The sequence below is a fragment of the Epinephelus moara genome, chromosome 22 (genome assembly GCF_006386435.1).
Source record: "Epinephelus moara isolate mb chromosome 22, YSFRI_EMoa_1.0, whole genome shotgun sequence".
In the NCBI taxonomy this organism is placed as follows: Eukaryota; Metazoa; Chordata; class Actinopteri; order Perciformes; family Serranidae; genus Epinephelus; species Epinephelus moara.
Window position 1 is genome coordinate 25,313,915 of NC_065527.1, and position 14,138 is coordinate 25,328,052.

The window sequence follows — 14,138 nt, forward strand, 5'->3', positions numbered from 1 at the left end:
TTTTACTGTAATTGAAGGTTGAAGCCATTTCGTTAATGGATGTGTAAAAAAGTCTCCCCTTTGAAAATAACGAAATTAAAGGGGAGATTATCCCTCCAGTTGCATTTTTTTTCCCAATATCGTAGATAAGCAAATGTACACGGTATCATAACTGTCAACTATTACATCACAGTGTACCTTGAAACCGGTATATCGCTGCAACCCTAGTCTGCAGCTAATCCTGCAAACTACTTGACCAGTAAGCCTAATAGGTTGCATGCAAAGTTTTGACTGTACACTCAAGGACCTCCTGTGGTTGCGTTGATTCACAATTGATGAAAAACTTGTTTTATTGACTATTTTATACCATCATTCACTGCTGACTCCTCACTCCTCTGATGCAGGCCACAGTTTGGCCTTTGTAGTGGCTCAAAAACTGATTGTAGAACGCAGAAAAGTTTGGATCTTATTTTAAACCAGAGCATCTGCAGAATAATTCCACACCGACTATGTTATCATCCACTAGAGTTAGGCATGATATGAGATGAATTAGCCCCTGTTTTTGTTATTTTCGGCGCCATCTTGGCTCAGGGAGTCAGGAAGGAAAATTTCAGCTGCGACTTGATTTGTTCCGTATGCTGCACAGTGTTGTATCACACCTTTGTAGACTTGAAGATTTTGTTAACTTGGTAATTTTTCCTTGATATTTGTGCTTCTACCATAAGTAAGTCAGTAGGCTATGTAATTTAATTGTTTCTTTTTTGGTCTTTTTAAATTGTGTTTACTGTTGTTATTTACTACTTTGTTGTGCCGTAACCTACAGAAAAAGTTATGAATGACATGGGTCAAAGATTAGCTGTGTTTTAGTCATTAAAAATACTCTCATCCTCATAATTACATTACATGTATGTTTATGTAGTGTCTGCTGCTCTGTGTAACTCGCCGTGGCTCCACAACAAACAGAAGTGGTGTGTATTTTTATTAGCTTCTGAAACACACTGCCGTGCATCTGCTGAAATAACAACTGTCTAAAGTGGCCGGGTGGCTCAGGTGGCTGCCCGGCAGAGATCTGCACTCTACTGAGAGCACTTTTGTAGTTTACCTTATTTTCAGCTGTCATAGGTTAAGTTTTGGTGATTAGTCTATTGATTACAGGTTCTTTTGATCATGCAGTATACTGCACTATTTCTTTATTTCACTTACAACATTTAAATACTCAAGTCCATGTGGAGGACAAATGACAGGATAAATGTCAAGTGCATCAGTTTCCTGAATTGTTTTGTGCCAACAAAAAAGGGATTTTCCCTGCATGGAGCAAAGTACAGCTCCAGGACATTATCCAGCATGTGCCAGAACATTTTAGTTAAAGTTTTGCACAATGGCATGCTGTGACAGACACAATGCAGAGCAAAGAAACTGAAAACTTAATAGAAATAATTGGGGATATATCATAGCTTTGAAATTACAAAACCCCATGTCCAGTCCTGTTGGAATTAATGTGCATCTGTTTTAAAAATGCTACCCACTGTATTTTTCTCTTTTCCAAAAGTCAAGTTATGTTTTCTATGAACTTAATATCAAAAAGTCCAGTCTAAGAGTGACATAAAACTGCAGATAAAAATCAATATTAGCCAACAGACTGAGATGCATAAAACAACACAACACTGAGAAAGTCAAGCCAAATTACCTCAGTCCTGGACCTTGCGTTGTCACCCGGAGCCTGAAAGTCAACACAACAAAAATGTCAGCAACATCAGAACATGAACGCACTGATTAAATCAGTATTTAAAGACATCACAGAGGTCCTCACCAACAGGATGGGCTGCACTGAGCAGATGCGAGTGTCCTGAGAGCCCCAGTCAGCACAGTTATTATAGAAACCTTTCTCGAAGATGTACTGGTTACCAGAGAAGTCCACATGGGAGTAGGCTATCCATCTGTAAGGAAGTGGAACAACGACCTGGTTATTACTGTAATACATTCCCACTACACTGAGTGATAAAGTAAATGGACTGCAGAATCTATCGACTTACGCCCCGCTGAGTACGTGGATGGAGCGCGTGGAGGTTTTGTACCCAAACAGCTCAACATCAGGAATGGCCTCTGTCACCTCGAAGGTGTTCTCCTCCGACATGCCCTCCTGGTCTTCTTCTGGCTGTTCAAACATCACCATCACGGGGTCCATCAGGTCCTGCAGGAGAGCATGAAAATTAGTTGACTTGCCTAAATTACACTTAAGCCCCATGTGTATCAAAGGCAGTCTGGGGACATCTACATCTGTCGAAATATATTATTCTGTGTCAGATATCAGTCATTTTTTGACAGTGTGAGATGAGAAATGTGTCTTGTTTGAATGTTAGAATGCAAGAATGGTGAAAACTAGGAAAAAGCTCTTGCTAATTCAAACCATCCATATGGTATATGTTTAAAGGGACAGTTCACCCCAAAATCCAAAATACAGAATTTTCCCTTTTACCTGTAGTGCTATTTATCAGTCTAGATTGTTTTGGTGTGAGCTGCCGAATGTTGGAGATATCGCCCGTAGAGATGTCTGTCTACGCTTGAAAATAATGGAACTAGATGGCACTCGGCTTGTGGTGCTCAAAGCGCCAAAAAATACACTTGGAAAACTGAACAGCAGTGTCTCTTTCCAGAAATCTAGAGTCGGTTACTCAAGATAATCCACAGACTTTGTTGTGAGCAGTTTCATGTAGGAACTATTTTCTTTCTACTAAACTACACCCGCCAATTGTATCATCACGCAGAAAAATGTGTGCATCTTCTGCTAGCTCACCTAGCACCACTATGCTAGCTAACGTTACAGCTCAACAAAGGAGGACGCCATAATGTCACAAGCATAAGCCTCTCATCCATGAGTAGATGCACTCATCCCTCTGCGCAGTGATACTGTTATATTAAGTGGCCTACATGTCCTTGAATTGCTAGAGTCAAGAGGTTGTTTTATCAACTGGAGGTCTGACTGACCATAACCAATGCTCATGAGCAAATTCAAATAAAAACTTAACCTTACAACAACAATGTTGTTGATTTAGTCGAGGTTGCCTCCACTCACTCAGTCCAAAAACAAAATCTAGTTTGCAAACAGGGTGAGCCACACCTTCCCATTTTATTTGGATTAAAACCTTTTGAATAATTATTATTAACAAATAATAAGTGCAATGAAATATTCCTTGCAACTTACTGCTCGAATCACCCTTGTGGAGCGCAGCTCAGCGTCATTGCCTCCCCACACTCTCCAGTCCTGGTACTCTCCTTCCTCCAGCAGGTACTGGTGGCCTCGGAAGCCTTCCTTCTCGTAGCCCACCCAGCTGCAGCGACAGAGAGATTATTTTGAGCTATGTGACACTGGCTTTCAGCCTCATGTATTACCCCTCACCTGAACTGTGCAGCGGTACTACTTAATCATTAATGATCACTAAGATGTCTTTTCAAGGTTCAGTGAATACAAACATTACAAACCAGCACTCACATTCCTCCCAGTACTTTAAGGGAGCCGACATTGTACATAAAGGCTGTCTGCTGCCGGTCTACTCTGGTTATGAAGTCTCTCGTGTTTGTGGTTATGGTCCTTGATTTCCCACTGAAGTATGGCTTGTCGTAGATTACCATCTGGAGACAAAGAGTGTCATTTACAATCAGGGCACACTGTTAATGCTTCAGTGTTGATAATCATATTGTTGCTGTATCCATGTCACTGCTGTCTGATAAGCAATTCCACAATTTGTGCCGTCTTACCTTTGGCTCACTCGTATTTTCCACTCTTGGTTCACCCTATGATGAAACAATAAATACATTCGCTTACTGTAAACAATCAGGGGATATACTTTGATATGGAATCTGTAAAGAACAAAGCTTGTAAATACTTTTAAGCGTGCCACTTACCACTTTGAGTGGATGTAGTGATCCCACATAGGGCTGTTCCACTCCCCATGCTGCAGGGTTGGAGTAACCCCCCACCTCCAGGACACGTGGAACACCCTGAAAGAAGGGATGTGCGTACACGAGCCATCTGCACAGTAGGAAAGATGGAAAACAATCACAGCAAAACATTAATTCAATTTTAATTTAATTTCAAAGTACCAATGACAATTTTTTAATGTAAATTAATGATTATGTTTTTTCAATACTATCATTTTTCCTATAACTCATAATGCAGAACTCACAGTCCAGCGTTTATGATGATAGAGTTAGCCTTGACAGGGAAGCCAAAAATCCTGGCATCTTCAGACGTATCTCTGAAGATGACCTTCTTCCCCTCTGCGTTCTCTTCTGGGAAAAGACTGATTTCTGGGACGCTGTAGTCCTGAGGAAGAACAGAGAGCATCCATTAAAGTCATGTAATGGAGAAAATAACAGGCTGTAATGCTGCAGTCCTGAGGGGACTGAGAAAACAGATTTAATGGGGTTGTCTCAGCCAGAACTATGATGAGTAAAAGACACAAATCATAACCAAAATGTGGACAAAACTCAAAACAGATGATTAGAACCTTATATTTAACTCCATACTGACTGGTATGTCTTTTAATAAGCAGGAAAGGGCTAGAGTTTTGAGGTTTTGATACCTAATAATTAAGAGCTGAGAAAATAGGATGATGACATAAATAATACATCAGCCTTTTTTTTTTTTTTTACATAAACACACAATGTAAAACATTTTTGATGGATGTCTTTGTTTATTACAGAATCATGACCAAGATATGTACTGACTACCTCAAACATATCAATAGCTTTTATCATTTGCAGTTTGTGTTGCTTATATTTTTGCTTTGTTTTTGTTGCAGCATTGAAAAAAAATATAATATATAGTGGCTGAGCAGCTACAATAGTGGATGGCAGAGCTGTAAAAATACAGTTGAAAAGATATCAGAAGAGTCAGTGAAGTCAGTGCAACAGGTGCTCACTCCTACTTCTGACACTAGATGGTGCTACTGAATTACATAGCGCACAGTCACTGAAAAGCTACAGTACAAAATATCTTTGGAAAATTTATTATGTTATCAGATAACAATGCTAGGAGATAAGCCTAGAATAAAACTGTTTCCTTCTGTACTTAATCTTAACTGATCATCATATCAGATTTGAATAGAGAGTGTGTCACAACTATTTTTGACAACAGCCAAAACAACAGTGTGAACTTGTCTTACCCTGACAGCTCTTCGCAAAGACCCGATGATGAACCTCCGGGCTGGCTTGGTCTCTGCCTGCGCATCAGTTGCTTCTCCGTTCTGCCTTTCACCCTCCTGTCCGTTCTGCAGCTGCTCCTCTGGAGGGCTGAAGGGGTAGGTGAGCTCTATGTCTCCTTCATCCAGAGCGATCTTCTCCCCTTTGAAGTTAGGCTTCTCATACATCACCCATCTATGGGGGAAAAGGGCATCACAATGGCACAAGGTTACAACCTCTCCTGTATGATCTGTGTTGCAGTTCTTCTGGCGTGTGTTTGTATATAATTTACAGACCCTGCTGATGTATTGATAGTCTTTTGTTCTGTGTAACATTGTTGCATCTTTATTCTGAAATCTAGTGTTCACACAAAGTATCTTATTATTCCTCTCACTGATTCACTGATGCTGCTGTTTGATCTGTTGCACAGTTCCTGCTGTGATACTAAATCGAGGCTTTTAGAGGAAAAGAGGAGAGGATTATACTGAATATAATTATTTAAACAGAGACTATACAACTTTTGACAGAGGAAACAACTCTTTCTCCTTCTGGCAGACGAAAAGTTGACTTGAGCTTATGGTGTAACTGACATCACTTTCTGACTCTTCCCCACTGTTACACAAGGTTTTAGCATTTAGCATGAGCAGTGATCCCTGATCAGCAAATATCCAGTTTCACTTTAAAGAGGTTTTAAGAGGAAATCTTCTTTGGTGTAACTTCTGACGACTCAAAGACATTTGAAACATGAGAAGGAACACCAAATAGGCACTACTTTTATGTGACGGGTCACCAGCCAAAAAAGTTAGGATCCACTGGTTTAATCTTTATTACTGTGTACTATTTTAAAATCTTATAAACTATTTCGTATGTAAAAGGGTAATCTGAATAGTGACCAAAGCTGTCAAACAAATGTAGTGGAGTAAAAACTACAACTTTCAAATCTGAAATATGATGCTGTAGAAGTAGAAAGTATATAATGGAGACACTCAAGTGTAATACAAGTACCTTTTTAATTGTACTGAAAGGGACAGTACACCCTGAAATCAAAAGTACGTATTTTTCCTCTTACCCGTAGTGCTATTTATCAATCTTGCGTGTTTTGGTGTGAGTTTAAGAGTGTCACTGATATCGACCGTAGAGATTTGTGCCTTCTACTGAACTATACCCACCAATCATACTGTATCACCACTCAGAAAAATGTGTGCATCTTCTGCTAGCTCACCTAGTACTAGGGCTGCAGCTAACGATTATTTTCATTGTCGACTAATCTGTCGATTATTTCTTCGATTAGTCGACTAATCATTTTACAGAAAAATGTGTAAAAATGTTGATAAATGGGGGCGTTGGTGGATTAGTGGTAGAGCAGGCGCCCCATGTACAAGCCTGTTGCCGCAGTGGCCCGGGTTCGAGTCCAGCCTGTGGCTCTTTGCTGCATGTCATCCCCTCTCTCTCCGCCTTTCACACTTAAATGTCCTGTCCATTGTAGGCAAAAAATGCCCCAAAAAATATCTAAAAAAAAAAAAATTGTTGATAAATGCAGGTCTGTCTCTCCCAAACCCCAAAATGATGTGCTCTAATGTCTTGTTTCATACTCACGCCAAAGGGTTTTAGTTCACCGTCATGGGAGAGTGTGTAAAACTGCCAATATTTGAACGTAAGAAGCTGCAATAACAGTATTTTGGGGTAGCTTGGTGTGTCCAGACCCAATTCGCAAAACGCAAATGGGTCTGGACACGAAGTGTACATTTCCTCTATTCCCGAGGGGCAGTATCAACGGCTGTCACTCAAAGTGCCCCTTCACGCAATTGGAAAGACAGAAAACCAACTGGAGTAAATGAAATGTGTGACGTAGGCTAGCACAATGTCATTGTAAACAGACCAGCAAGCTGCAGCGGAGATGAGCTGTGATGATGTCTGGGAAAGAGTGTTTGTGTTGTGTTTGGGGTACTTTTATAGTACTTTTCTATGACTCAAACCGATTAGTCGACTACTAAAATAATCACTGATTATTTTAATAGTCGATTAGTCAATGATTAGTCAACTAATCTTTGCAGCCCTACCTAGTACCACTGTGTAAGCTAACGTAACAGCTCAGCTGAGGAGGACACCATTAATGTTTAGATCTCACACTGTCACAAGCATGAGCCTCTCATCCATGAGTAGATGCACGCTTCCTTCTGCACAGTGATATGTTTGGCAGATGTATTTCAATAGCAGAAAATAGTTCATACATGAAACTGCTCACAACAAGGTCTGTAGATTATCTTGAGTAACCAGGTCATGATTTTGGGAGAAGGAACATTGCTGTTGAGTTTTTCAAATGTATTTTTTTGCTGCTGTGAGCACCCCAAACCGAGTGCCATCTAGTTCAATTTTTTCGAGCGTAGACAGACATCTCTACAGCCAATGTCTTCAACAATCTAGATTCATACAGCACTACAAGTAAGAGGGAGGACATTTATTTTTGATTTGGGTATGAATTGTGCAAAGGTATTCTTGTAGAAGGAAATTAGATGAAGTTTAAGTCTGGGGCAAATGAGATACAAATACCTTACATAAGACTTAATTACAGCATTAGCTGTGGTTTGGGCAGTGGTGCAGTGTGTGATGCATGAGCTGACGGTATAATTATCTCGTTGCAGGAAGCCAAACAAGTGTTAGTCTGTTAGTAGTACAGGTCAGAGCAGTACGATTAGTTTTACTGCCGGTTCACACTGTTGGCTGTGTTTGAATAAACATTCCACATCTGAGGCAAGTGTGTGTTTAAGCTTGTGTGTGGGTGTGTTAACTATTGAAGGCATCTGCATTTCTAAAGAGCATCAATAGCTGTTTTGTTTTGATGCCACATGAGTGCAGCATCCGGAAAAAACAGTGTTTTCACATGTTTTCCTTCACATTTCGTGAAGAACAAGGTGAGGAGGTTTCATCTTATCTTTCTATGTAAATCTAAGGAAGACTCAGATTTCATGGTGTGTCAAATTTGTGGTGTTGGTGGCATGAGGAAGACGCAGATTTACTGATTGATGTATTGATGTTTGTTTACTGCTATACTTGCCAAAAAATGCACTCAAGTAATGCTGCGGAGGCAAAGCAATCTATTGAAAGTAACAAACAAAGAAACATTTTGAAAAATGTTCCTAAAAAGAGTTGTATTTGTTTTTGGTCTCACTTTTGGTTGCAGAGCATGACCAATTTCACAGTACTTGCTAATTCTAACTGTCTGCATACCATACTACAACATATAGGCTTGATGTTTGACTGTGCTGATCTAGGTGGAGGTGATTTATATTTTTTGAGCTATTATTTTTCCTCAAAGTCAACATGAGATTCTCAGGTACACAATAATAGTACCTTGACTTTGTGTATGGAGCCTCAGTGCAAAATGTTTAACAGAGATGAGCAATATTTCTGTTATTGGTATTGGAAATGTGTCAATTACATTTGAGTATTTTGTGATTGGTAAAAAAAAAATCAAATCTAATTTGAAACAAGATGTGGTACAGTTTTGTATTTTTAAATACTCAAAATACTGTCTTGATTTGTAAAACATTAAAAAAAAAACTCGGACTGTGCTTAAAACACTAGAGGGCTTTTATTTTGAAGCAGGAGCTTTTGACATGAAACAGGAAGTGGCAGCATTCACTCAGTCACGGACTCACAAGCTTTCAATCTAGCGCTAATAGCACTACATCATTTACCCAACTGTCGAAATTGAGCCAAAAATCCACATGAATACATGTTAAAATAAAGTACAATACACTGATGCTCCTTTTTGCTCCATTCAACACAACCCTCCCCTCTCCAGCTCTGGCTGTTGGATGCTGTGCAGCCATCGGCCACCATCACAGGCAAATCCATCGATATAGATAGTTTATAAAACATTCTATTGGCAACCAATAAATTGTTCGACCTCTATCTAGTATTGGGATAGGCTGGAGAGACCGCACACCTGGTTGTTTTAAAGGGAAAATATGGAGTAGTAAACACGTGTAAACTTTGCATAAGTGTGTGCAGTTGAGCCACTCACCCTCCTCTGACGACTCTGATGGAGATGGTCTCCTGAAGCTCCCAGGGTGTAGCATCGATGACATCACTGCGAATCTCGATCCTCTGGCCACACATCCCTGGCCGGTCAAAGATATACATCTAGAGAAAACATTGACAGATGTGAAAATAGATTCAGATGCAGCCACCTAGAATTTCCCCTACCAACCGAAGGCCTTTTGGCTGCCAGCTACTGGTTTTCTGACAGGGCATGTCTAGATTCCACTGTTAACATGCACAGTCTCATTCCAGCTAAGCGGATGAATGAGAAAATTTAGGTGGCTGCATCTGTAATAATGGTGATTCATTATGTTGCTCATTAAAGCAGAGCAGATGCCAATACATGTGTGAAGACTGGCTGCGTGGCTGCTCATTCTGCAACTCTGCAGCCTTCAACATGTAAGTTTTCAGTTCTTTAAGCAGAAATACAGTCAGATCTAAAGCTCTGCAAAGGGAAATATTATCATTTGCTTGGACGGTGAGAATAATACAATGGTAGGCTGGATAAAATTACAGTAATGACAAAAAATGACTGCAGGCGAGAGCTCAACCTCTGCTGCCGAAGCCTTTACATGGTCATGGGAAATTAAAGAAAGGAGTAAGTTTCCACCTGTGACATTATCTCCAGTTTCATATCCAAGCATGAATCTTAAATCTCACGCAAATCCCCTGAAGACATCTGATACAGGAATTGTTCAACGTAGAACATAACAGTATAGTAGTGGTAGAGCTGCACAGTATTATTTGTCCTGAATATTTATTATCAGCAATTGCAAAATGCAAAAGCAGACTGAAATTTTGCACAAGTTAAAAAAAAACGCAGGTCAAAGATGGATCAATACTTCAATGAGTCCACAAATAAAAGAGATAGTTCTCTTCCTTTAGGAAGTTCTTTGTTTCTTGAGGCTGAATTTGACGACAATAGCTCCTTAAATAACCTGTTCTCGTCAGCACTGACATGTTCGGTCCATTCAGGTCTGAGGCCCTGGAGCATGGAAGAGTCCCAGAAGCTGATGCTAAATGTCAGCTCCACCTCTAACATTCAGGATAGTTCATGGACAATCTGCAGCTGCATGCAGGAGCAGGCCTGACATTTAAAAGTTAATAACGTAAGCAGTCTGAAGTTGGCTTAAGTGGCAAGTATGCAGTTTATTGGCATTAACCACAGTTTGAAATACCACAAACGATGCCTGGGACGATTTTGGTTATCTGATAAAGAATAAAGGGATCAACCAAACAGTCTGCTACCTGTGCTGAAAAAGGTTATGAAATAGACAGCTGTGAGAGGACACGTGTTCACCGGAAGAAAAACATAGAGTGAAATTCTTGACCAAAATCTTTTTCCCCTCAGGAAAAACACTTCTGTTTCTGTGAATGAATGTGTAACAGCATAATGCCAAACCACAAAAACTACTCACACTGAGATTAAGAAGAAGCTTTGGTAACAAACAGCTGTCTCTTCAGATAGCCTGCATTAATCTACAATTTCATTTTTTATATGCTGGCATAGTTCAAGCAGCAGTGGCTGAAAATTGCCTCTGATTATCAAGTAGAAAAAACAACAACATCTATTTAAGCTTTTTCTCTTTGAAATGTTGCAATACATTTTATGTAATTAGGTTTTAAAATTAAATCAGTGATGAGAAATTGATTGATTCATTCATTTTCCGTAACCACTTATCCTGTTAGGGGTTGCGGGGGGCTGGAGCCTATCCCAGCTGACACTGGGTGAGAGGCAGGGTACACCCTGGTCGCCAGACTATCACAGGGCTGACACATAGAGACAGACAACCATTCAAAAAGTTGCAGCCTGCAGCTCTAACTCCATACTGACGAGCAGTATGGAGATATTTTGTGATTTNAGACTATCACAGGGCTGACACATAGAGACAGACAACCATTCACACTCACATTCACACCTACAATTTAGAATCACCAATTAACCTGCATGTCTTTGGACTGTGGGAGGAAGCTGGAGTACCCGGAGAAAATCCACGCTGACACGGGGAGAACATGCAAGTTGTGTACAGAAGAGTTCCCCCACGCCAGAGTCCAAACCAGGAACCCTCTTGCTGTGAGGCGACAATGCTAACCACTGCACTAAGAATTGCAAACCGCTACTAACAAATGCATTGTAACTTAAAGGTCAAAGAGTCTATAGCCACGCCAGCAGTGCACTTTGGAACAGTTGTGCTTTGAGCTAAATGCTAATGCGACCATGGCAGTGCTATCAGGCTGATGTTTATAGTATGTTTACCATATTCACGTTTTCTTTTAAAGGGATAGTGCACCCAAAAATGAAAATTCAGCCATTATCTACTCACCCATATGCCGAGGGAGGCTCAGGTGAGGTTTCAGAGTCCTCACAACACTTGTGGAGATCCAAGGGGAAGAGTGGGTAGCAGCACAACTGCGCACCTAATGGCTGACGGCGACCCAGATTAAAACGTCCAAGAACACATAATTGAAATCACAAAATATCTCCATACTGCTCGTCCGTAGTGATCCAAGTGTCCTGAAGCCCTGACATAAAAAGTTGCAGCCTGCAGCTCTAACTCCATACTGACGAGCAGTATGGAGATATTTTGTGATTTCAATTATGTGTTTTTGGACGTTTTAATCTGGGGCGCCGTCAGCCATTAGGTGTGCAGTTGTGCTGCTACCCCCTTCTCCCTCGGTAAGTGTTGTGAGGACTCTAAAACTTCACCTGAGCCTCCCTCGGCATATGGGTGAGTAGATAATGGCTGAATTTTCATTTTTGGGTGCACTATCCCTTTAAGGTGTTAGCATGCTAACATGTGCCAATTAGAACTAAACACAAAGTTTAGATGGCAGCCTTCATATTCAGACACTTCACATTCTCTATTGTCTCCTCTCTATGCTCCAGGCGCTTGGATGAATGCGTTCTGTCTGTGCCATTTGTGAGCACGAGGACAAGAAGTGATTGTTTATCTAGCCAGGGGTTAGAACACATTGCACTGAAACACAGGCATCACACAGTGATGAAATTACTTCCTGCACCCATCAGTAAAAGCAGCTGTCAGCTTTGAATGTGAACCTGCGTATCTCAGTGGCACGTGATTAACGTGTACTCAACAGTGTGTATGTTGTGTGGAGACTCACCTTTCCAGGACGAGGGTTGAGTTTCCCATGTTCCTTTTCTTTCGTGAGCTATGGGCAAAGAAAAAAACATTTATAAATTTTTTTTTAATATAAATAATATTTAGCGAAGCATTTTTTTTTCATTTGGATTACATCCTGAATTTTTTTAATTTTATGTAATGTCAAGATAAAAGCTAAGATAAAGTATAATGTTGTATATAAATCAAAATTTGATAAATATTAGAGGAGCACTGTCATTAACATGATCTATATGTGTGCACAAATAGATCAGTGTTACCAGTGTTAAGGTTAGACCCCACCTGCGACATTTACTTTGGCTGGCATAATTTAAATTTACAACCGGTTTTTACCATGGTAATTTACACATACCAGACAATCCAAACATTCTTTACGTCACCCTGTTCAACAAGTTCTGGGGGCGCTGGGGAGACAAAGTATGCAGAGAGTGCGTCCTCCATGACACAACAAGCACCTCTTTGACAGGTGGGAATACTGAACATTCCTGTCTTGTACCTGTTAAACCTGATGCTTTCTAATACTCTCCCCACCGCTGAGGACAGTATGAGCTCACCTGACATCTGCTCAGGTAACGCGATGTTTCCCCTGTGTGTGCACCTGTATACTATGCATTTCCGGGCCCTCGAATCAAAGCTGGTATGCGTCTGGATGGAGTTTGCTTGTGAAACTTGGAATGCGGTGGCAGGTTAGCACCACAAATTTACATTTAGATTTACCGGAGAGATTGTGTGTTTGGTCTCATGTATCAGTCGGCCTGTACTCTCTGGAAGGTCTGTAGGAAACAGGTTATCATCTGGATCATGTTTCCGACCAGTGAGGGCCTCCTGCGGAAGCTCTTATTTCAAGAGTCCTCAATAGTGTCAGACCTTATCCTAATTTACTCTGGAAAAGCTTTTAATTAGATACACTCTGAGAAATATAACCTCATAATCTCAAACAAATGTCCCTAACTGTTTCAGACACAACAACATTTGGATGTTTCTGAATATAGCAGTAGCGGTAAAGGATAATTTTCCACCTTAGCTAACAGTAATGTATTCTGTTCCATACTAAAGTCTGTTTGAGTCTATGTTGTCATAGGACATGCTGCTATTGCATAATCAACAAAGACTCATCACTTGTCTAGCCTGTCAAAGTAACATGTGTAGTGACTGTATGTTGTTTTTGAGCAGAAAAACTTGATCTAAACAGGTGAGTGACGAATGCTGAGACAATGGAGGGGCACTGACATAGTACAGTATCATTACCTATCTGACTATGACACTTGAGTCGATCTCACAGGTTTCCCTTACAGGTTATCACAGTGCTGGTTCTTAGACGGTGTAATAAGACTGTATTGCTCAGATGATCTGAGCACTATTAGAGGACGCCAACTTGACTGAAAGTTTAAGATAGACCTGAATAATATGGTGAAAACATGTTTTTTTGTCCTGACAAATGCAATTTAAATTGTGATGATAAACTCCAGGCTTGCATTGGTGGTTCATAAAATGTGTTTTGCAAATTCATCTTGTCCCTACATGACTGGAATCAGATAGAAGAACGCTGCTGGTCTTTGCATTTTGCATTAATTAAGATAAAAAATATTCAGATGCAATCGTGACATTCAAACATGTCATTACATTTAATTAAACTTTCACTTGCCACGGCTTGTTGAGGCAGTTGCAGTGTTTCTGATATAGAAAAATAATATCAGCCTCTGCTTAATAAAATAGTATTTATATTAAAAAAAGCGGTATTGCCATTGCTTTGCTCGCTAACAGCACATCTGTGTATGTTTGTTTTTTTTCACG

At 40.3% G+C, this 14,138-nt stretch overlaps 1 protein-coding gene across 7 annotated transcripts in view; it reads right to left on the reverse strand.

The window, feature by feature from the left end:
• Positions 1 to 14,138, reverse strand: part of crybg2 (crystallin beta-gamma domain containing 2) — a 66,579-nt gene that overhangs the window by 5,452 nt on the left and 46,989 nt on the right. For all 7 annotated transcript variants that reach the window (XM_050033832.1, XM_050033831.1, XM_050033830.1 and 4 more), the window contains 11 exons: positions 12,328 to 12,375; positions 9,188 to 9,306; positions 5,145 to 5,355; positions 4,164 to 4,303; positions 3,883 to 4,009; positions 3,736 to 3,771; positions 3,470 to 3,609; positions 3,182 to 3,308; positions 2,013 to 2,170; positions 1,790 to 1,916; positions 1,667 to 1,699 (listed from right to left, as the gene is read on the reverse strand). In XM_050033832.1, the coding sequence (XP_049889789.1) occupies positions 1,667 to 1,699; positions 1,790 to 1,916; positions 2,013 to 2,170; positions 3,182 to 3,308; positions 3,470 to 3,609; positions 3,736 to 3,771; positions 3,883 to 4,009; positions 4,164 to 4,303; positions 5,145 to 5,355; positions 9,188 to 9,306; positions 12,328 to 12,375 (1,266 nt within the window). The remainder of the gene's footprint in view (positions 1 to 1,666; positions 1,700 to 1,789; positions 1,917 to 2,012; positions 2,171 to 3,181; positions 3,309 to 3,469; positions 3,610 to 3,735; positions 3,772 to 3,882; positions 4,010 to 4,163; positions 4,304 to 5,144; positions 5,356 to 9,187; positions 9,307 to 12,327; positions 12,376 to 14,138) is intronic.